Source organism: Chiloscyllium plagiosum, chromosome 28, assembly GCF_004010195.1.
Source record: "Chiloscyllium plagiosum isolate BGI_BamShark_2017 chromosome 28, ASM401019v2, whole genome shotgun sequence".
Classification (NCBI taxonomy): domain Eukaryota; kingdom Metazoa; phylum Chordata; class Chondrichthyes; order Orectolobiformes; family Hemiscylliidae; genus Chiloscyllium; species Chiloscyllium plagiosum.
In genome coordinates, this window is record NC_057737.1 from 39,026,910 (window position 1) to 39,051,693 (window position 24,784).

General features: G+C 41.2%; 1 protein-coding gene across 5 annotated transcripts in view; it reads right to left on the reverse strand.

The window, feature by feature from the left end:
* hip1 (huntingtin interacting protein 1) overlaps positions 1-24,784 on the reverse strand; it is a 338,601-nt gene that overhangs the window by 36,777 nt on the left and 277,040 nt on the right. For all 5 annotated transcript variants that reach the window (XM_043718716.1, XM_043718713.1, XM_043718715.1 and 2 more), the window contains 6 exons: positions 24,640-24,728; positions 11,778-11,894; positions 10,966-11,067; positions 6,403-6,597; positions 5,766-5,913; positions 4,163-4,249 (listed from right to left, as the gene is read on the reverse strand). In XM_043718716.1, the coding sequence (XP_043574651.1) occupies positions 4,163-4,249; positions 5,766-5,913; positions 6,403-6,597; positions 10,966-11,067; positions 11,778-11,894; positions 24,640-24,728 (738 nt within the window). The remainder of the gene's footprint in view (positions 1-4,162; positions 4,250-5,765; positions 5,914-6,402; positions 6,598-10,965; positions 11,068-11,777; positions 11,895-24,639; positions 24,729-24,784) is intronic.

Below are 24,784 nucleotides of genomic sequence, written 5' to 3' on the forward strand. Positions count from 1 at the left end.
AGAAATGTGGAGACATTTCTTCAGCCAGAGAGTGGTGGGCCTTTGGAATTCATTGCCACAGAGTGCAGTGGAGGCTGGAACGCTAAATGTCTTCAAGGCTGAAATTGATAAATTCTTGATGTCACAAGGAATTAAGAGCTACGGGGAGAATGCGGGTAAGTGGATTTGAAATGCCCATCAGCCATGATTGAATGGCGGAGTGGACTCGATGGGCCGAATGGCCTTACTTCCGCTCCTATGTCTTATGGTCTTATGGTCTGTATATGATTCCGAACCCACAGCAATATGCTTTACTATTAATTGCTCTCTGAAGTGGCCCAGTAAGTGCTTCAGTTGTGATGAGGGCAATTAGACAAGATAATAAATGCAGACCTGGTCAGCGATACCCACATCCTATCAATGATAAAAAAAATGTCAGTGAGTGCAATGAAGGAGCTTTCTTGAAAAATCCAAAGTATACAAGTGAGTGCTTTGACACGTTTGATTTCCAAGCTTCTTTACTGTGAACCACTTGTATTAGCTTAAGAGAGGCAAGTTCCACAAAAGAATCCCAAAAATGAATCTATTACAGATGAAGAGCAATTACAGAAATACATCTCTAACAATGAGTGGCAAGAAGATCCAAGAGTGTCACTTAAATGTGCTACATTTTTTCTGTTTGGCTAAAGGAACGATTTATACCAGTGACTCCAGAAAGAGACAGCAATGCATATGGATTTACCCTGGGGAAGAGAATTCAAGCAGAATAAAAAGCACTTTCACAGAAGGAGACTAATCACCGAGACATCCCAGAGGAAGGTGAACGATCACACGCTCAGATGGTATTCATTTGTCAGTTAATTGCAACTGCTAGTTATTTCCTTACTCTGATTCAGTTTAAAGATAACCTCAAGGTTAATAAACTATTCTCAAGTGCTTTCCCTGGCCAACCCTTTGATTGGTTTCATACTTTAGTTCAGTAGTTAGTGGATATCGTACTTGAAAATTACTAAGATTTAATCACTAAATTTAATCTAACTGAAACAAATGAGAAATTATTCACCCTAAAAGTGTAGACGAGGCAACAGTTGCTCTCTGATAGAGCAACTAGGTGATGGGAGTTAAAGATTCTTGGTTCATGGCAAAGCTTTGTCAGGATAGCTCTCCCAGCGTGCTTACAGTCTATATTATAGGGTAAGCGCAGTGGCAGGCTGGTTAGAACTGCTTCCTCATAGTACCAGAGACCCAGATTAAATCCCAGTCTTGCCCGACTGCGTGGAATTTCCACATTCTCCCATGTCAACGTGGGCTTCCTCCGGGTGCTCTGATTTCCTGCCCCAGTCCAGAACTGTACAGTTTAAGTGGACTGGCTATACTGAAATCAGGAATGTGCAAGCTAAGTGGGGCAATTATGTAAATGTGGGGTTACAGGGATAGGTTGGAATGCTCTTCAGAGGGTCAGTGTAGGCTTGTCGGGTCAAATGGCCTCCATATAATTCTCCACAGATTCTATAATTTTTTCCGACAAGAGTGTATACAACATTAGATTATATCTACTTAATCATGGCAAATGCTATTCCCTCACCATGAAGTCACCTGATTCGCAGCTCCAGCTTGCCTTTTGAGCATGACCTGAACTTCCAATGGCTACATCAACCTGAGTAAAATTCCCTGCCTCTGCTGTGGCTCAGCTTATTTGCTGCTGCAATGTGCACCCTTACTTTTGTTATCAACAGACCTGACGTTTCATTTTCTCTTCTCAGTGGCCTTCCATGGTCCACTCTCCATAAGCCTGAGCTCATCTACCACTCTGCTGCCCTGATTCCAATTTGTATAACCCCTGTGCTTACTGAGTTATATTGCCTTCTGACCCACAAAACTTTTAAAATTTAAAATCTCTACCTCATGTTCAAACCCTTCCATGCCCTTTGCTTTCTCAATCTGTGGAATTGCCTCCAACCCTCAAACTCTTCCCATCTCGGCACTAATCTAATTCTGGCCTTGTACAAGTTCTCCACTTCTTTCAGTCCATCAGAGACCTTCAACTGAAGCCACTGAAGCATCACCTTTCCAGAATAATTGGATAATTAAGAAAATATTTAAGAAAGCATTGTACACAGCAATAAAAAATAATACTAAGATTATTATTGCATCCTCCATTAAACTATTCACATTTTAACATTTCTACATTGCCTGCTGTGTAGCCTCAGAGTTGCCAACTAACCCTGCAATGTCAGGTCCCATATCTGAAAGCTGGTTCAGAGGTGAGGGCTTCTTTATAGATGAAACATCAGGTAGAGGTAGTGTTACTATCGTGTAACAAATCAGGGCAAGGAGTGAGCACATCATCCATCAAATGCTGTTCTACAGTGCCAGAAATCAATTTCACATCTCTGATGCAAACTGGTGGTCTTGCCTTCCTACATCCATTTCATTTTTGCGAGGATCTGACTTGTCAAACCTGGGAAGGTTTTATTGCGCTTCTCACTACTGTGCATTGCATGTTGTACAGAGGGAAGACAGATCCTTGGTTTAGAATCTCCCCAGAAAGAGAGTAGAATGCAGTGCAGCAGCACATCACTCTCTGGTGTGAACTGCAGAAATGCAGTTTTTATCAAGGTACTGAGAACTCTAATTAACAAGAGCAAACCTGTGTTTGATCTCCCTCTGGCAGACTCCCCACCGTTACTGTATAATGGTCTCAAGCCAGATTTCACATCTACAGATAAGCTTGGACTGTTGCGAAAAGTCAAATATGTAAGAGGCAACTAGACCAGAGTTGTCCTTATCTGACATTGTGAAATGGGTGAAAAAAATGGGGGTTGATTGACTGCTGTGAAATGAACCTGTCTCAACCATACAGTGTGGTAACCCTCTCGCTAAGTCAGAAGTAATTGTGTGGTTCAAACACCATTCCCGCAATTTAAACACATAATCCAAGCTGACACTCCAGTTCAGTACTATCAGAAGAACCACCTTTTAAATGATTTACTAAACCGAGAGGTAAAGTATCCCTCATGGGGAAATCCATTGGTACTATTTGGAACAACAACAACAGAAGTTTCAACGCTTTGACTAATATTTATTCCTCAACCAATATCAGCAAATCGATGATTTGGTCATTATCAGACTGTTGTTTGCAGGAGCCTTGCTGTATGCAAATTGTTGCCATGTTTCCTACATTTCCTGCAGTTTATTGGATTATAAAGCATTTTTAGGTGGCCTGTGATTGATAAAGGTGCTAGATAAAGTAAATCTTTCAAACAGCAAATCGGGCACAAACCAGCATGATTCAGTAGTTCAGTTCATCATGATTGAATGGTATCTTGCTGGCTGACCAAATGGCTATATGCATGCCACCTCGTGCACTTATTACAACTGTAGAAATCCAGCTCCTGCAGAAAATCTCAAAGCCATTTCGTGTTCACCAATATTGTCAATTGGAAATCTGAGAAAAGGGAGCATGTGACCTCTTTGGTGCGTTCACAGACTAGACTACCTATTGGCTCGCAATGTCACCGAAAACAACATGGAAGGAATCCAAGGCAAATGATGAATTACATTGCCACAGCAACACATGGCCATCTAGCAGAGTGAGCTCTAGATATGCTGCAGGATACTGCACAGGTCTGAGGCATCCTGTCTGATCAGAGAAGGTTTCTTTATAAACTGTTCCCCTGACAATTCCAGCCAAGTAACTCGGTCATTCAAACTGATGCAGCCGCTATGGCTTTATGTGCAGCATCTTATCCCTACAATCCAGTTGCTGCTCGAACTCCTGTGACTCCTCATCCTGCATTCAAACTTGCAACTAGGTTGACACCCACCTTAAGACCTGAACCTACTAACAGTGAAGAACTAGAACAAATATTCAAGGAAGCAAAATCCATGTGAATAACCAAAGTAAACCGATACCAATGGTCTGATGCCTCTTAAATACAACCACTAATTACAATTCTAAAATTACCTCTGCCCAACACTTCAATGTGCTCAATGATGGGCAACCTAAAATGAATTCTGCTGATATAATAGGACCTGTTTAGAATATACTAAGGAGGTCCCAGTCTGCTTCAGTCAAAATGAATTAAAATTAGTCATTAAATGTCTGGACAAAGCTAATAAACCGAGTTGCAATTGATGTGACTTATCAATGTTTGTCACACATGTACTTCTTAAATCTTACCTGATCTGTTAGACAGATACTGTGCATGTCCATCCTGTAGCCTGTTCAGGGAATCCAGTGCAGCCTGACCTCTTGTGATGAGATAATCTGCAGAAAGCATACGATTGCTGTAAGGAATCCAGTTGGTTATAACTTTCACTCACTAATTTAAGCAAAGCTACATCAACCACATTAAGTATGCCATCAAAAAGATGTCACATTATTGTTTGGGGGATAAAGAATTGAAAAAAATCCCCAAAGACATCATGTCCCGATTCTCTAAATCATACAACTTTTGAAAACAAGATAATTTTCCACATCAAGGTTTTCAGTGTTCAGCCTCATTACATGTAAGTGGGTGAAAGAGAATTATTTCATTGGAACGTAGCAGGAGGAATTGGCTATTCAGCCCCTCGTGTCTGCACTGCCATTTCAGATCATGCCTACAGAAGTAGTGCACTAATATGAAAATTAAACATCCATTCAGCTGTCCTCAAAGAATTTTGTATTCTTCATCAAGGTAATTTCTCATTCTTTTAAACACTAAACAATACAGACCCAGTCTCCTCAATGTCTCCCTGGAGATCAGTCCTGTGTTCCCAGGAATTTGTCCGGTGAAGCTGCACCAGACTAGCTCTCGATGACACCCATCGCTTTAGTGCATTATAGTATAACCCTAATTCCAGCCCCCAATTCTATCTGCTAAACTTGGAACAGATTCTGGTAAATTGACCTTTATCAAAGCCAGAGTTCATTTCCAGTGGACAATCAGAATGGTGTTCCTGATTCCATCAGTTTTTATGAGCAAGGGCAAATAGTGGTACAAATAGCAATACATACTTACGGCTGTATGCTGTTCCATAAGGACAAAGTTCACCCCTCACTGTTTTGTGGTGTTCCAGACCAATGACAAGGCTGCTAGAGCATTTCAGTAACTGCTAACTGGCCAAGTGAATATTCAAAGTTATTTCATCAATATCCTGACTAGCCAGTCTGCTACCACTACACCTGGATGATCCAGTGCCTAAAATCACCCAATTCCTACAGCTGGTCAAGCCGTCCAAGCAGGTCACTAGGAGAGACACTGGCCTGAGAAACAGCAGAAGCTATTATTGCTTCTGTCCTTGCCTATCCCTCAACTACCAATATTACCAAAGGATGAAACTCAGATTTTTGTTTTCAATAAAAAGAGGAACTCAGTTGATTGTAAATTTTCAGAAGGTTAGCTTTTCTCAGCCATGCTAGGTAATGTCAAACTGTCATGATTTACTGGGGTCTAGATGAAAGTGGTGCTGGAAAAGCACAGCAGGTCAGGCAACATCTGAGGAGCAGGAAAATCGATGTTTTGGGCAAAAGCTCTTCATCAGGAAGCTCCCAGATGATTTACTGGGGGTCAATAATACTCTTGTTGGGTTCCATTTGAACTGTGGTGGAAGGACTGTATTCCTGCTATAATGTGTTTCCTTGCTCCCTGAAATCTAAAGTGAAAACAATTTTATTTTTTCCTACCTCAAATTTTCGCATAAATCAACTTCAAAGTACTTCAGACCTTTACAATTAATCACAATCTAAATTTTGATTCAACCACTGGCCAGCCTCATCACCTCTTGCTTTTTGTGTTTACCTGCAGAACTTGTGCAGCCAACATGAAGGGGATCATCCAACCTGCTGAGTGCGTCCTGTACAATTCCCTCGGCCTCCTCCACAGTACAGCACAGCAGAGCAAACTGCTCATCAAGTAGCTGCTTCTCCAGAGATTGCTCATGGTTCTCCTAAAAAATATAGAGCACGTGAAGCCACCATTATCCAATTGAAACAGTGTATGCCCAGCCCAGTCACACAGCACGAGAAAAACATGAAGCACAGCTATACAACATAACAAAAACATGCAAACCCAGTTTCTTTTGGATGGGTGGGGATGAATTGAGTGAGTTATAACATGGAGGAAGATGGAGCAAAGGAACCTTGTGAGGCTGTTCGATGCAGTTAGTACATCATTCGCAGCTGAACAGTTCAGCTCAAAATCTAGATCAACACTTCAGTATTATACACAGGGAATGCAGCAACCTCAGGCACTGCCATGAGGATAATGCTTTAAACTCTTCTGGTAAATGTTGACGATCCATCCAAAGGAGCAACATAGACAGAAGCAAGTTATTAATTTCAGTCTGCAACTAAACTGGGTATGTTTTTCAGATATTCAACGAATACTGAAGGTTTTTTTGCCTTGTTTACCTTGACCAGAATCACTCAATGCATACCTTTTCATTCAGCTGGTTCTGCAGCCCCTCGACTGTTCGGCTGGTATTGTCCTTCTCCGCTGACAAGGCATCCTTTAGCTGCTGTAACTCATCTTGTAGTGTGGTTAACGTGCTCTCTTTCTGATCAACAGCCTCACACAGCATCTTCTTTTCTGATGTCAGGGACTCAATAGTTGATGCCATCACTGTGCTCGCCTGGCAGGACAGGTACAACAGGAACAAAGTGATGTCATATTCTGAAACTTACTAACTGTATATTTTCCATCAGGTTGTGCTTTGTCTCAATTTTTGAAAAAGATTGCTGTTGCAGTGTGGGGTGTATACCATAATGAAAAATAAAATCCAAGTACACTTTCATTTATCAATTAAAATAGAGTAGCTCACTGCTATTTACTTCTCAGAAAACTTGACAAATCAAGTAGAATGGGTTCGAATGAGAGGTCATAAACCTGGAACATGAACGCTGGTTTCTCTCTGGGAACATAGAAACAGATATTTGCTATTCAAGCCTGTGATACCAATCCAATTTTAACATTATGCCTTTTTGTCCCGAGCTCCTCTATAAAAAAAGTATTTCCCAATTTGCACAGTACGGTGGCTCAGTGGTTAGCACTGCTGCCTCACAGCACCAGAAACATGGGTTCGATTCCAGCCTCGGGCCACTACCTTAAGGAGTTTGCACATTCTCCCAGTGTCTGCATGGGTTTCCTCCAGATGCTCCGGTTTCCTCCCACAATCCAAAGACATGGGGGTTAGGTGAATTGGTCATACTAAGTTGCCCACAGTGTTCAGGAACGTGTGGGATAGGTGCATTGGTCAGGGGGAAATGTCGAGTAGTAGGGGAACGGGTCTGAATGGGCAACTCTTTGGAGGGTCAATGTGGACGTGTTGGGCCAAATGGCCTGTTTCCACACTGTAGGGTTTCTATGATACCCTTTCAACGCCTTTAATCATCTTAGATAAAAGGTAAAGTGGCCAGAGACTTACCAGATAATGTGTCACAATACTGGCTCTGTTACAAGGTTACTATGTCCTTGAATTTTTTTTTCCCAGAGAAGAGGTCATTGGCCAGGCTCCAACGTGTCTCAAGTTTGAATGGCTCGCTGGGGCTTTCTGTTTACCCTAACAGATAATACCTCCAGTCTAAGACTTTCATGTCTTAAAAAAAAGGTATAGCTGACAGGGCGTGGCCTGCTCTTTAGTTGTGCAGTGCAATTCACTTCAGAACTTTAGTCAGTTCAGTTGCAGCAGAGGATGTGAAATAAGCTGCTGCGCTCTCTCTCTCTCTCTCTCTCTCTCTAACCTCAATGTGTAAGCTCTTGTTTGTTTCATTGTTTACTGTTTGTGCTAAGGGATGTGGGTATTGGGACTGTTGCACCTATTTTCGGAACAGCATCATTAAGTCGGGTTTGGCTAGGATAGGTTTTCGGTATTCTGTTTTCTGTTCTTTGTAAATAAGTTTTGTTTGTTTAAAACCTGGCAGAAAACCCAGCTAATTTACTCCAGCACTATCCACTATACACCAAGCTAAACAAACAGCAAAGTTACGGTCTGCTACCTGCTTAAAACTGTTTTGGGGGGTCCGGCCTAGTCCATAACACATGAGACTGCACTCTCACGAGAAAAAAGCCGTCTGGTGATGGCTTAACCTGAGGGTCATCACACCTCAAGCAAGGAAGATGTTGAGGCTTTCATAGTAACCTCAGCCGGTGCAGCTATTGAACCCATGATGTGGGCATCACTATGCAAAGCAAATCAACCATCCAGCCAACTGAGACTAATCTTCAATCATCTTAGAGACTTTAAATTAGATCAGTTAGTCTTTTATACTCAAGAGAACTGAAAATGTGTTGCTGGAAAAGTGCAGCAGGTCAGGCAGCATCCAAGGAGCAGGAGAATCGACGTTTCGGGCATGAGCCCTTCTTCAGGAATGAGGAAAGTGTGTCCAGTAGACTAAGATAAAAGGTAGGGAGGAGGGACTTGGGGGAGGGGCGTTGGAAGGAGGTCAAGGTGAGGGTGATAGGCCGGAGTGGGGGTGGGGGCGGAGAGGTCAGGAAGAAGATTGCAGGTTAGGAAGGCGGTGCTGAGTTTGAGGGATTTGACTGAGACAAGGTGGGGGGAGGGGAAATGAGGAAACTGAAGAAATCTGAGTTCATCCCTTGTGGTTGGAGGGTTCCTCGGCGGAAGATGAGGCGCTCTTCGTCCAACCGTCGTGTTGCTACGGACCATAGCAAAAATTGGAAATCTTATCCTAAACATGGGATCTACCATCTTTGTGTGAGTGGAAATTGAGCCAGGTCAATTTTAGCATGTGTGGTCCATCAAGACAGTTGCCAACATATAATAATCAGCAGCTGCCTCCACTCACGTGACTTTTGTTACCTCGGTGCATGAAACATGATGTGCAGATTAGACCTGGATGAATAGGTCAAAACTTTGCAGAGCTCTTTGCAGAGTTGGGATAGTATTTGGGGAGATAAAGTACTTCTGGATATGGACCTGGTACAGCTCTTGGGGCGGGTCACTATTCCTTTAAGAGAGGCAAGGTGCTCTTTGGCATTGTTAAAAGTCAACATGAATGGACATAAAATTATCATAAAATGTCAAAAATGTCAAAAGGAACTGTCAAAAGCAGGCAGCATAGTGGCTCAGTGATTAGCACGGTTGCTTCACAGCACCAGGGACCTGGGTTTGATTCCAGCCTTGGATGACTGTGTGGAGTTTGCATATTCTCCCCGTGTCTGTGTGGGTTCCCTCCGGGTGCTCCGGTTTCCTCCCACAGTCCAAAGATTGCAGGTCAGGTGATTTGACCATGCTAAACTGCACATAGTGTTAGGTGCATTAGTCAGAGGGAAATGGTCTGTGATGGTTACTCTTTGGAGGGTTGGTGTGGACTGGTTGGGCAAAAAGGTCTGTTTTCACACTATAGGGAATCTAATCTAATCTAAAAAAAGCAACAGTCAAAAGGCACTCTCAAGCCATTTAAAACTCCTGCTCTTTAAATCTTTAAAAAGAATGCCTAGTGTGTTTAAAAAAAAGCTTATTTTATCATCCCATCTATTAATATAACCTGAGGGGTACCATTATTAGATTAGTGCTGCATAACCAATTTCACAACCCTTCACCATTGTAAGGTGCCGACCATTTCATAGTTTGTTTGACAGCTCCTAGTGGTCATAGACTCTTTAAAGTAGGATTTTGACAACAAATCGTAGTGCTGCTTTCTTTAAGAGATTATGTACTCAAATGATATGTTTGTTCTTACAAGGAACATTGTCGTTGAAGAAATGCACATGCAATCAATGGGTCTATAAAAAATATCAGCGTGTATCCGACTTCCTGTGGGAGGCACTGTGTGAGCTGGGATGGTAAGTGAAAGGCAAATGGAGGTTGGGGGGTGAACATGAGTTGCAATGAGTTGGCATCGGGGTTATAAAGGACCATGAGGAATGTGTGACGGTGATAGCTGTTTTCATCACATCTTTTTTAAATTAAAAAAAAACCAGTCAAGGCAGCTCTCTTGCCCAGTCGGCCTCCACCAGCTTCTGTACTTATTTTGGCGGCACCTAGCCCAATTCGCAAAGAACCAGCCACTGCAGAAGAGAATTCCAATTTCTGTGGTGCTTTATCACTCAAGGTGGGTTTGTAGAGCTGGGAAATATCCGTAGTCGACACCCCTAACTCAGAGGTAAAAATTCAAACCCAAACGTTCAGACCTTACAACGAAGCCTGACCAGTCGAGCTTTTCTAGCATTTTGTGTTTTCATAACGGAACAGAAGGTGGTGTTAATCAAATAAAATCACTTGGGCAAAAGGCAGTTAATGTAAGCACAGTGCACACATAAATAGTAGACTGATAGGACAAAGGATCTAAATTCAGATTACTCTCACTCTGGTTGCAAGTTTGAACAAAGCTTCCTTCAGTTAGGAAGATCTCTTTGCTCTATCCACTGCAATCCTTCTTTTCCCAAGCTCAAACAATGTGCTTTTCCCCTTTCTGGAGCGTTCCTGAGCTATCAAATAAGCAAGACTGTAAAGCCTGATTCAGCAAACATCACACTCACTGTAGAATTGCTGCGACATAGACTTGAACTGTAGCGTATTATTCAGGATCAGTTCGCTCTCATGAGAATCAAACAGAATAATGGTCTCAGAGTACTAGCAATATTCACTAAAGGCTGAAGTTATTGCTTCAGACATGATTCTCTGAACATGAACGAATGCAATTTGAATATGATCTGAACATTTCTTTTTAAAATGCAGCTCCACTGAGGAAGCTAAAGTTGTGTGTACAAGAAACTTGGAACCCTCCTCCTGGCCACTCACACAGCACACTTCCAATCCCCATACTGCAAAAATGTGGAATAAGGAGCTGTCACCTAAAGAAACTCTTTAATATCTCAATATAGTCCTGAAATACATTGGGAGCACCTCCAACTTGGAAAGCTGGGTAGCAAAGTTGGAATCTGAAGAAAAACACATCTACAGAGGTAAGGACATGTAAAAAGAGTACATTTGCGAATGCGGGTCTCCAGTTTTGGAGGATTGTAATTGCAATCTTACCTGTTGCGAGTCCGCATGTGAATTTTTGAGAGACTCTACCTCCTCATTTCTGGATTTCAGTTCCTTCTGCACAGCTTCGAGGACACAACTCTGCTCCTGAGCCTAGTTTCAGGAAAGAGACATTTATCACCAAGAAAGCCAGCAGACTGACTGGGACTTTACTTGTTTTGAAAGATTTGAAAAGCTACAGAAATAAACCCACATACTTCAGTCTCAGAAGAAAAAAACTCCCTTTGTACACCTCCCAATCATTGCCATCAAATGATCCATTACCCGCCAGAAATGTACCTGACCATACCACATCACACAGGAGTCTCTACCAAAACTGCCTGTGCGTGGCCAGGATTGTATATAACTGCAGATCAAAGATCCTATCAACATCCCCTGTCCACACTCATATGAGCAACAGCTTGTACTTATACAGTGCCTGTAACAATGGTAAAACTATCTCAAGGTGGTTCATTGGAATGTCACCAGAAAAGATGTGTCATTAGAACAGGTGATCAAGTGTTGGATCAAAGGGATAAATTTTAAAAAGTTCATAAAGAATGTGCGAGTTAGAAAGATGGACCCATTCTGGGAGGTTAGTTGGTAGGGAACGAGGGGATGAAGGTGGAACGCAGCATCACAGAAAAGGAGAGGAAATAGAAGGTGCACAAATTAATCCCTCTACAGGTGAAGTGCAAAAGATCAGTCTCCCACTGAGCTGAATTGAAATTATCGCACCAGTTTTCAAAGTTACACAGGCTTTGAGATCAGGCAACAGTGGAAAGGGATTTCTCTTGATACGCTGAGATCGGAGATACACTCACTTTTTGCTGAATATCTTCTTTCAGCTGATGCACAGTTTCCTCCAGCTCCTTTTTCACCTGCTCCATGTCCTCTTGTGTCTGACGAAAAGATGTCATTTGCTTTGCTACATCTGCATTCTGTGCAAATGAGAGCAGGAACATGTCAGTCAGGGCAGAGCTGGGTAATCAGTTTGCACTTTCAAGTATTACTGGGGCAAGAGAACACAGTCAGAGCACACCTTGGTTCAGAGAAACTCAAGAGCAAATTTCATCAGCATGCAATGTTTTCCATCGTTTGTATGAGCTGTTTAACAAACTTTTGAGAACACTATCTCCCAAATACTTTTAATACACTCTCTCCTCAGAAATCTCATTGTGAAGTATTTATTAGAATTATACTGCACTGAAGAGGCCATTCAACCCATTGATTCTGTGCCAGCTCTTTGAGAGACCTATCCAATTAATTCCTTTCCCCTTTGACTTTCCTGTGGTCCTGCAATATTTCTTTCATTCGTTTTTTTGCTTTCACCATCATTTCAATGCATTGCAGCTTACGAAAACTTGCATGATGAAAGCAATCACATCTTTCACCAATTCTCTTAACAATGCAATATGAATAGAAGTTGCTGTTATTAAATGTGCGATAGAATTTGATTACTCTGGAATCACGAGGGCCAAGTCTTCGAGTTAGAAGAATAGAATGGAATCCCTACAGTGTGGAAATAGGTCATTTGGTCCAACAAGTCCACACCGACCCTCCAGAGAGTAACCCACCCAGACCCATCCCCTTACTACTCAACATTTACCCCTGACCAATGCAACTAACCCACACAACCCTGAACACTACAGACAATTTAGCATGGTCAATTCACCTGACCTGCACAAGTTTGGACTGTGGGAGGAAACTAGAGCACCCGGAGGAAACCCATGCAGACACAGGGAGAAGGTGCAAACTCAACACAGACGGTCACCCGAGGCTGGAATCGAACCTAGGCCCCTGGTGCTGTGAGCCACCATGGCACCCACAGTTCTTGGATATTATTCCAGCCCCTGCTGTAGCTCAGTGACTCAATGTACTCCCTAATGACAACAAATCCACACAGTGCAAAAGGATCCTTGGACTCTTTCAACTTTGCATACAAAAGGGAACTGCTGTCTGTTACACACTTGACAGCATTACAGACAAATAACACAAGTTACAGAGAAGTACAATTCAGGAAGAAAGCTGAACTGAACTAATTTAAAATCCTGTTAGGTTTCTCCCCAGATTCCTTGCATTGATGCTCATCCAAAGTCTGAGTGATACCTAACTGCTCAACTAACCTCACTCTCATATCAATCATGTACTCACCACATCACCTGACAAAATAATATAATTTAGACCACCATTAGTATGGCAGCACAACCTGCAGTACCACTGGTCCCATTAGAACTGCAGCGAGTCTTCTGATAGCCACTGAATAGACTGACAAGCTCTATAGAAAGGAAGCCTGTAGGTTCATCCTTCATTTACAGTGAATCATCAGATTTAAACTATGCCAGTACTTAGAATACACTTGAAAATCTGGCTTTATAATAGGGATGGAAGGGAAGGAGGTTAAGAGGGTGAAGGGGAGAATAAACCTCTGTTCTGATCATTATCTCCTGATGCCTAGTGGCAAGATTTGAATATTAAACACAGTATCTGTAGCCAGATGCTAATCAAACCAGGCACCCAACATCACATATTTAATTAGTTGGCTTTAATTCAAATATATGCAAATGTTTTTATTTACTTAATTCTTTAACATTAATATTGCCTATTTTAATAAATGCCTGTTTCTGATGCTATTTTTCATTCAAATAATATGTATTTAATTTGACTGATCTGTTAGTAACAATACAAAATTTACAGATATTACAAAATAAATCTGTGCATAGTACTCTTCTGGTGTGGATTTACAGTTCTCCTTTACTTCAACACAGAATGTTATTGTCTATGAACATCTCCAACAGAACTGTAATTCTCCTCAGTAAACTACTGCCCTTGACAATACTTTGTGTATTTCTGGCTAAGGGAACTGCCATACATCCCAGACAGAGTTACATGCCTCACATTTGGGTCTGTGGTAACTTCAGGCCATCAGTGGTCAATGACCTATCTTTCTGCTCAATTCCATTCTCTCAATCTAACTGAGACATTTGCTTCCATCAGTCTTTCTAAATTACTACTAATTTTAAAGATCAGAAATTAATTCTTAGGAGTATTCTAATTTGCCATGCCATGTAATGTTAACCATATAACCATTTTACTGAACAACAGGGTGCTTTGGATTAGAGAGGTGCTGGAAAAGCCAACAGGTCAGGCAGCATCCGAGGAGCAGGAAAATCGACATTTTGGACAAAAGGCCATCATCTTTTCCAGCATCTGCAGTCCGCACTTTTGTCTCCAGCATTTGCAGTCCTCACTTTTGCCTAACAGGGTGCTTTGTATGAGCTGAAGATGTTTGAAAAAAGTTTTTTTTTTCCTTTAATTAGAAATCTTAATGGTTGCAGAGTCACTGATGAAATACTACATCTAGTGCCAAACATTGAAAATTTTAAGTTGACATTGACAGCAGATAAATTATGGGTCAAATGAAAGTATACACTCATTGTGTTAATTGATTTGAGTTAAATTACCTGAAGTGATATCCGTTACGGTGACAGTGGCTATAAATTTATCCACCAATAGTAGGACTTGTCACACAAGGCCTTGACAGGGGCATCAACGTGCAGCAACATTGCCATTACTTCCTGGGAGCAACTAGTTGCAGGTCATGCTCCAGACACTAGGAGAAAGTGAGGACTGCAGAGGCAGGAGATCAGAGTCAAAAAGTGTGGTGCTGGAAAAACACAGTCGGTCAGGCAGCATCTGAGGAGCGGGAGAGTCGAAATTTTGAGCATAAGCTCTTCATCAGAAAGTCATAGAAGGAGTGCAGCAAAATCACAGACTAATTCCTGAGATGACAGGGTAATTCTAGAGAGAGCGAGAGAAAAGTGGGCCAGTGTTCTCTGGACTTTAGTAAAATTGCGCAAGGTTGAAGGGCAATACAGGTTAGATGCAGCTTTAGTGTCAAGAGCCCTGAAGGTTCACGGTTCTGAGGACAGGGGCTCTGAGTCACAGGACTTGGGGTATTGACTCTGCTTTCGCTCCACAGATGCTGCCAGACCTGAATTTTCCTAGCAATTTCTGGTTTTGTTTTAAATTTCTAACATCCTGTCCTGGTCCCTGGCTGCTTTGTGTGCATCTGCGCTTTTGGGAGTTCTGCTGAAGTGTTTAATTATAGTTCTCATGTAGCAGGTTGCAACCAGTTTTACACACTTTGCTGGATTTCTGCAGCGGTTTATCTGTTTATAATATTGTACCTTTCAAAACCTTCAGGGTTCGAGACGCTACAGCTGGGGAAGACATCCTAGCTGCATTTAACTTGCATTGCCCTTTAACCTTGCACAATTCTGGGATCACCATTTATTCTTCTAAACTCCATAGAACACAGGCCCACTTTTCACTCTCCTCTTCAGTCTCATTGTAGGATTATCCTGCCATCTCAGGAATTAGTCTGTGATTTTGCTGCACTCCTTCAATGACAATTATATTCTTCCTTGGCCAAGGGGTCCAAAGCTGCACACATTACTCCAGGTGTGGTCTCACCTGTATCTAAAATGATTACAGCATGACTTTGTTCCTGCACTGAAATCCTTTTGTGATTTAAAGGCAAGCACATTGTTTATCTTCATTGCTTGCTGCACCTACATGTTTGTTTTCAGTGAATTGTGAACAAGGGCATCGAGGTCCCTTTGGACATGAACATTTTCCAATCTCTCTCCATTTAAGAAATATTCAACACTCTTCTTCCTTCTGCCAGAGTGGATGACCTCACACTTGCCCACATTATATTTGATCTGTCATATATTGCCCATTCACTCAGCCAGTCTGAGTTTGAAACTTCTTAGCACTTATGCTTTCCTTTATTGGTCAGAGCATTGAGTACAGGAGTTCGAAGGTCATGTTGCAGAGGTCATATACCGGACATTGGTTAGGCCATTTTTGGAATGCTACGTGCAGTTCTGGTCTCCCTCCTACTGGAAGGATATTGTAAAACTTGAAAGTGTTCAGAGATTTACAAGGATGTTGCCAGGGTTGGAGGTACATAAAATCTTGAGGGGTATGGATAGGGTAAATAGCCAAGGTCTTTTTCCCTGGAAGTGGGGGGGGGGGGTCCAGAACTAGAGGGCATAGGTTTAAGGCGAGATGGTAAAGATTTAAAAGGAACCAAAGGGGCAATCTTTTCATGCAAAAGGTGTTGCGTGAGTGGAATGAGCTGCCAGAGGAAGTGGTGGAGGCTGGTAAACTGCAACATTTAAAAGGCATCTGGATCGGTATATGATTATGAAGAGTTTGGAGGGATATGGGCCAAGTGCTGGCAAATGGGTCTAGATTAGGCTGGGATATCTGGTCGGCATGGACGAGTTGGACTGATGGGTCTGTTTCCATGCCGTACATCTCTATGACTCTAATAGCCATAGAGATGAAAGTAATGACAATCAGTTTCTGAAGAGAGGGCAAGAAGCAAAAATAATAAAAAAGATGCAAGGTAGGTGTCAATTGCACCATTTACTTACCATTTTCCTTGTGGGCTTCCAACTCAATTAATTAATTAAACTCATTAACTTATTGTTAATATGTCGACAATGTTCCTCTTATTTAGTCATTTTTGGTTCTCACTGCTCTGTTAATTTATTAAGATTCTATTATATTTTGCAATTAATATTTTAAAATTTCAACTGTTCACAGGTCTTCACTCTAGCATGAAACTGTAGGAGATCAAAAGTGTATTCCATTAATTGGCTCTGAGCACATGAATCAAAGAATCTTCGAACAGAAAGGCTGCCCTTCTGCCTATGTTAGCTATGTCAGCATTGTGAAGCACTTCACTTGAAGAGGCAGCGCTCTGAAAGCTTGTAATTTCAAATAAACCTGTTGGACTATAACCTCGTGTCGTGGGACTTCTGACTTTAGCATTGTGAAATGATACAAGTTAGATCCAGCTCTCAGCTGACCGCTCTAAGTATTTTTTTAAAATAGATATATCCAATTTCCTTCTCAAAGTAACAGTTCAGAGGTAGCAGGGGATAAAATAACTTTGGTTTCTAAATAGAGATGTGCACCATCAAACTGTTTAGCCACAAGCAGAGGGCACATGTTCGAGACAAAAACCCAAATTGAAGATAGATTGCAAAAAGCGAATCGGACCAGAGGGATTGAGTGAGACCCCATAGTTCCCATGAGCAAGAGCGAGAGCAAGAGCGAGAGAGAGAGTGTGAGAGCGAGCAAGAGCGAAAGCGAGAGAGCGAGAGATGACTGGTAGTGATTTAGCCGAGGGCTACCACATCTCAGGTAAGAGGAGTGGTTGAAGGACAGTCCTTCTTGGTGACATCAGCAGGTGATGGGAATTGAACCCATGTTTAGTGGGATTGAAATAAATGCTGAAGTGAAGTGGTCTTGAGATGTTTGTCATGTTGTTTTTTATTATTTAAAAGAGCTTCTCTTCCATCAGCTCACAGTGGCAAACCATGAATCACATCTTTTCCCACAAGTCCATTAAACATGGGTTCACAGAGAGCTGCAGATCAGAAAATCATTCAGGAAGATAGTGCACCCTCCTGCACTGAATCTGCTCAAAAAGGTGCTGTTTGGAATATGAATTTAGCCACATTAATTCCTCAACAGTTTGTACTTCCACAGCACTCCTCATGCAAAAGGACACATTTAATCAATTTACAGAACAAGGAACGAAAAAGACCACACACAAGGGAAGGAAGGAGGGAGTCATGAGAGGTTGGGATGTGTGGGAAAAAAAACATGGCCAAGATGAATTTTCGGGTAGAGGTGGGGTTCTTCAAATCACAGAGGGGTGATGGCAGTCAGATACGTTGATGTACAGAGTTCCAGTAGAGAGTGACTAATCATTAATTTATTTCTGCACCAGGTAGCACTTCTCCATTTTCAAACTAAATTAATCAACCCCCACTAATAACTGTGAAAGGTGGACCCTTTTCCCGATTACTTGCCCTTATTCCCCTCATGGTGATCTGCCCGGTGTCCTCTCAGCTTAAGGTATTGGTTAAACTAAAGACAAGATGAACTTCTCTACATCTCGAATCAGCCGGGGAAGAGGCACTAAATACATGGTAAACTTTCATTTCATTGGTATATCAACAGTGTATTTAAAGTGTCAATACTCTCTTCAGCAGCCAACGCAGGAGAGACAGAAGTTTCTAGTTGACGATTATGACGTGCAGAGACAGGAAAAGACATCCACTATTAAATTTCAGTTTTGTTTGAGGAGCTGACAAAAACAGCTCAGTGAGACGAGTCACTTGGAAAGGGTGTTCAGTACAAGACAAGCTGAAACACACACAGAGCACAGCCATTTTGAAACATCCCGATCAGAAAAGATTTACTGGAGCAATCAGTCACGGAATAATATATCACAACAAATCACTGGCCTTATTCATATCTCAAATTATACTATTCATTTTACTCCACCTTCCCAAGAGTCTTATCACTTATAGCCAGTAGATGGCGCAAACTGCCTATCCCTCACCTTGCACATTTAAACCACATGAACACAAGCTTCACATTTTCAATTCATGCATTTATTACCCTAGTCAAGAGTGAAATGCACAATCAGAGCAACTTTCTCATTTAGGAATGGAACAGATGACATTCAAACACCTCATCAGATCTACCTGTTCTTTTTTTTATATAAGTCAACGGATTCAAAATGCAAATGGCTCAAACGTTTTTCTTTATCCTCCCTATTTTCATGATTTGACCAAAGAAAGCAGTGTGTTTAACAAGTTAATAGACAAGCAAATTTGAAGAAAAACATGCCATATGGCCATCTAGATCATCTCTTTAGTAGTTCATACTCACACAGCAGACTCTCCAGTTTACCAAACCCACACCCACTGCTTTATTTCAACTCCACACACTGACAGTCACCACTACCAATCTAACTCGCTCAGGCCAAACCCAACATTTTGCCAATGTAGCTAATTCAGAGTGACAACCAACACCACCAATCCTGTTCACCCAGCACAACACAGATAAGTGCATTTTCATTTCCTAATGACTTCCAACTCTACTAAGCTGCCTGTTACATTATCACTAACATTTATTCACTTTTTGAGGAAGGAATTTCGTTTGAAAATCAGTTTTAAATGAACTCCTCACAAATTTATATTTGAATCTGCTTGTTCTAATGGTCCAAGTCAAGTCACACTCTGGAGATCACCTTCTCAAAACACATTAATCTGTCGTCAACCTCAGCAAGATACCTGTGCCCCCTTTGTTCACCGAAGACCCCAAACTCTCTCTCTCATTGCTAACTGTTTTCATGATTTTCATTACAGTTCTCTGAAGTTTCATTGAACACATTTCTGAAACACGACATCAGGATTGTTCACAAGAATTTCAGCCCATTTGATCTCGCCTTTTCAGAGTTTTGCGCTATAGTCTTATTTCTGCCTCAAACTATTTTGAGGAGAAAGTGAGGTCTGCAGATGCTGGAGATCAAAGTTGAAACTTTATTGCTGGAACAGCACAGCAGGTCAGGCAGCATCCAGGGAACAGGAGATTCGACGTTTCGGGCACAGGCCCGAAGAAGGGCCTGTGCCCGAAACGTCGAATCTCCTGTTCCCTGGATGCTGCCTGACTTGCTGTGCTGTTCCAGCAATAAAGTTCAAACTATTTTGACCCTTTCATATTGAGCTACACTCCATCAAGTGCACTAACCCTGAAAATTGTAGTGTTCCAAAATTTTCAAACTACCCTAAAAGTTGTTTTTAGCACGAAAACATGCTACCTGTGCAAATAGCCGAGTTACAACCTTAACAAATATAAAATCTGCAGGTTGCAGCAATAACATTGGTGGGATTTTTTTTCAAAACGGAATATTTTGTTGAGTTCAGTACTATTCATCAGTTCTGCTCAAGGCATCAAATTTTGTAAGATCTGGAGTGCAATTTGCTTTGTCTGGCATCCAGAAGTACCCAGAGATCACAGCGGAGAATTATTATTATCTGCATGGTACAGTGAGTAGGATACCAGTAACTGTATGAGCTTTCCTCAGTCTGTAGTAAGCAGACTAGAAGGGCACAGCAGCAAGATCAGTCACCAACTATCAACTTGCTTAACTATGGGAATCTACACTTCACTTAAAATTGTTTTAACTTAAACTTACGATTTTCAGAAACTCAACCACAACCTTAAGTGAAGGCGACTGTAAGTTAAAAGCAAAATCCGCTCAGGTAAAATAGCCATAGTCCAGTTTCCACAACAACTCTTACCCCAAAAACTCTCCTCCTCCTCTCCCCCACCCTCCAAAACTCTTGGCAGATTTAGAAGTATCCCAAGGTAAATGTGAATTATAAATGTAAAGGTTATTTTTAAGGGTTTGAGATATTCCCCCTCACCCACAAAAATCTGGAATTCTGTTACTGGACAGGTTTTCCATCATTGAAAAGATAATTTGTTTTACAAATTAAAATTAATACAAGTGGGGTTTATTACATAAATGATATTTAATGCATTCTAATATTACATTTAAAATATGTTGTTGAGCTTTTTTTTTGTTAACAATTGTAAGCCAAAACATTGAAAATGATACTGCATTCTAGTCTAACCACCAAGCCAACACTACAACAATATGCTTATATACAAATGCAAAACGAAACTTGCAGTAGCATCATTCACAGACTGAGGAAGTCCCAAATTGTTTGGAACCCAGTGATGTGGGTTTAAAAGTGTAGTTACTTCTGCAATGTAATACTAACTTAGGCAATATTTATGGGAAATCAGTCTAATATAAAGAACCTATCCATGACGCTGGGACTGGTGCCACTCAGGTATTGTTGGCTCTCTGATGAAATGCCGGAGTATTTTGGTTGCTCCCAACTGCTAAACAATACTGTGCATTACCAGCTTATAATGTGTTCGAATTTGCACAAAGCAAGATCTGCTTTAAGTATTTCATGACACCCAAGATGCGCAACGCTTTTAAAAGCTTTAACTTCATCCTTGGTCAAAGGACCTTAATCAATAGTGTTCTGCCTCAGAACAGTCACCCTGGGAATAAAGTGGCTTCCCACCCAAGTGCATATAGATTGCATTCCGCAGGATTTTTCAGAAAGGATGATAAGTAGCTTTGCAAGAGCTGAGCCAGAATGCAATACAACTGCCAATTGTTCAAGAGTTCACATTTTCTCTTGTTTTAAACAAAAGACCATTTCAGTTATCGTGCGAATTTAGTCTTTGTTCTGATTAATGTTTTGCTTTTTGATTGCATTTTTCACCTTGTCATGAAAATCAGTGCGCAGTGGGTTAGTGATATTGCACAATCTGGTTTCCAACCTTGAGAAAGTGGAGATGGGCATGATGCATCGTCTCCGACAATGGCCTTCAGGTTCATGTTTAGACCTGGGGCTTTAAAAAGCATAGCCTCTGGGAAACAAATCCAGGTTTCAACATACAGCTTCCGTAAACTGTGCTTGAGCTAGGGAAATGAAGGAAAGTGTTGAGCAAAAGCCCAAAGTGTAATGTACCTATCATTATGAATGGAGGGGCTTTAGGGAGTCACGGGTTGAACATTTCTCTATAACTCCATTTGTAGACTCTATCACTGAACTCCTTCATACCCCATAGCACCCTGAGTTTCCTTGACAACAGCCACAAGTGTTCACAAATGTCTGACAGATATTCACATCAGGAAGTGAGAACATGTGAATCTTTATTTATAATGTTGGCTCAGTCATCAGGCTTCATCTACTGAAGATTTGATCTACTTCTCAAAAAGAACTTGACATTGTCCTCAACTACATTAGGGCATGTCTGCTCTACAAATATTTTGTTTGGGGGGTCACTCCAATTGTGATAACTAGCATCAACATGGTGATTTATTGTTCTCAGCAAATCTAAGGCATGGGTACAGAAGATTTAGAAATCTATACACAAGTTAAAATGCAAGCACAATAAATAAATTCACCAAAATTAATCGAGGAACAATGTATAGCAGGTGGACAGATATTTTAATATTGAATATTGAATATTTAGTCTCCAGCTTTATCTCACCATATCAGCATGATAATCTGCTTTCCAGTCTTACATTCCAGTCCAAATCCTGTCCTTCGAATGCCAGACTACTGTTTGCTCCTTATGATCTCTGTGTCAGCTTCAAAGACTGACTTTTCTTTCATCATATAACCTGCTTCAGCAAGTTCTCTCTCAAAAATATTTTACCCTGCTGTTTTGATTCTCTATGTATTTTCAAAAGCCTCTGAAAAGAGTCCACCTTTTCAGCCATGTCTCACCCCACTTCCGCTCCAATTCCTTTCCCTTTTGTGTTCCTGTTTCTGCCGTGCTAAACTGCAGAGAGTCATTATATTCTGAGGAGCCTGGATAAATTGCCATTGCCCATTCTCAACATGAAGTTGTTTTCTGCCCAACAGATCATACTTCATGAAATGCTGCAGTTAGCTAATCATAAACAGTGGGTCAAGTCTGATAACTGAGTTTTAAATGAAGATGGCCAAACTCCTGAAACCTTTCATTGGCTTGCACAGTTTCATAAATAGGTGTCTGCAGTTCATGGAGCAACCCCATTGCTTAATCCTCCAAGTACAAATACTGAAGCCATTCATCCTCACCGTTCGGTTGTGGCTAACTGCAGCCTTCAACTTCAAAGCACCTCCTTTAGAAACACAGCCAACCACTTTTTTTAAAAAAACCTCCTCTGGAGGGCACTTGGCTTGTAAAAAACAAGAATGTCCAATGAATCAGTCGCTGCTACTTAATCCTTCCAAACCTATGGTGCTTGGGCTGTCACAAATGATGAGAGGGCAAGTGGATATTATCAATCACTGAGTCTTCTATGCACAGATGTTACATTTGTTTGTACAGAGACTTGTAGTGCTTTAACTTAGCTTCTGGATTCCACAGTTTAAGAGTTCTGTCTTTCTCTTTTGTATAATAGAATACTATTCCACCAATTAAAATCAAATACCAGCACCTAAGGTGAGCACATTCAAACACATGCAACGTGGCTTTCAACTTCAAAATAAATCATAAAGGCTTTGATTATAAACTGCTCACATATAAGAACAGGTAATTTAAATATACAAATAGGTCTATATGGAAATTCTAATCATTGGGGAAAGTTGATTATTTACAATTCCTTGCACTTCATTTAAATACACAACATAATTCTGCCCAATGTCAGTGTCTGCAATACCAGAGTTGGTGGCAAACAGGGGGGGGGGGGTGGTGTAGAGGGAGAGGTACACACTTTCGTTCTACAGCTCAGGCAGGAAATCTTACAAGGTAACTGGAGGGAGTCAAGACCACTTGTCAGAACAAGGAACTTTACCAGGATATAACATACAAGCTTGTACAAATAATTGAAGTGCAAGTTAATGAGTTATGGGTCAAAACAGGCAAATAAAAGTAAACAGGAACACCTTGCCAACTCAGTGAAAACAGATGTGAAGCAAAATATCTCAAACCTTAATTATAAACAGAAAAATGATTTTTTCTGGTTGAACAGTATTTGCTACATGGACCTCAACCAGATGTTGTGAGGGGAGGTAGCTTGCAATAGAATAATGATTCCAAATGGTAAAAGTTGATCCAAGTTATCAGTTAGCAAAAGCATGTCTTGGAATTGTACCTGTTGAGATTGCACTTGACACTATTAGATCAAAACACCGTCATCGATCCTCAGTTTCTGAGAGAAACAAATAAAGAGAGACACTAACAGACATACTAACATATTAAGCACTTTTGTCAATTGGGGCTCACTGTAAGAGACCTACAAAACAAAGCAAAACATCATTTCCCACCCTCCAATAATTCCCATCTCTTCTGTCAAGATGGAAACCATATTACCACATCAACCTATGCACAGAAGGACTGTGTGGACAGTTGACTGCCAACTATTGTTGGTAAGCACTGGGTCCTAAACAAAATCATTGGTCCTTTACCCAGAATTTCAACTTTGGTACCATCTCAGGCACTTCCAGATTCCCCAAGCTTGGTGAAACCTGTACTAATTTCAGCAAGGGCACAGCGATCCATCACTTTGCACCATTGAAGGCAAAGCCACAAACTAAAGCTGCCACAGGTCTACACTTCACTCTCCACAGCTCAACTAGTCACAAAACCTGCCTCAGTCAGAAGGATGATTATTCAGTTCCACCTCTAGAGGTTTGAGCACATCATAAAGGTTGGTAGGTCATGCAGTACTAAGGGAACAAGGCATTGTCATAAGTCCTGTCTTTCTCTTGTGACTTAATTAGCCAAAAGATGGGGGTCGAAGTCCCACCTGCTCCAGAGGTGTGTCACATATGCTTAAAGTTGATTAAAAATAATTAAATAAAAAGTGGCCCCGCCCCAACTTTGCAGGCAGACATAAGACAATCCTACGATATAACTCAAGCAGAGGGGAATATTTCTGGCTAACACTTATCCTCAAACAGTACCTTGGAGAAGTGATTTGGTCATTTATTTCGTCACCATTGTGACAGCTTATTAAGTACAAACTGATTGCCACGTACAACATTGACTACACTTCAAAAGTACTTCACTGGCAAGAAGGTGCTTCAGGCCATCTATGGGTTTTAAAAGGTGTTGCATGAATGAATAATAATTCACAAATTTAACTCAAAAGCAATTATTTGTATAATCCTGCTTGTGTGGAGTTGCTTCAATGCTGCAGCAGTGTTCGCCATGATACATATTATCACTTTTACCCAACAAAAACTCATTTTTATATCTACATTATCCAGCTACACTAAATAGTACCTTCCGCAGCAGATCCGCATGATTCTGAACCAACTCGGTGTACTTCTCCTTCAATTTTGTGTATCTTTGTTCATTGGCTTGAGCTTTCCCTGAGAAATAAGACAAACAAAATTGTCCCATCTATTTCTTCACAGTGGTTTAGCAG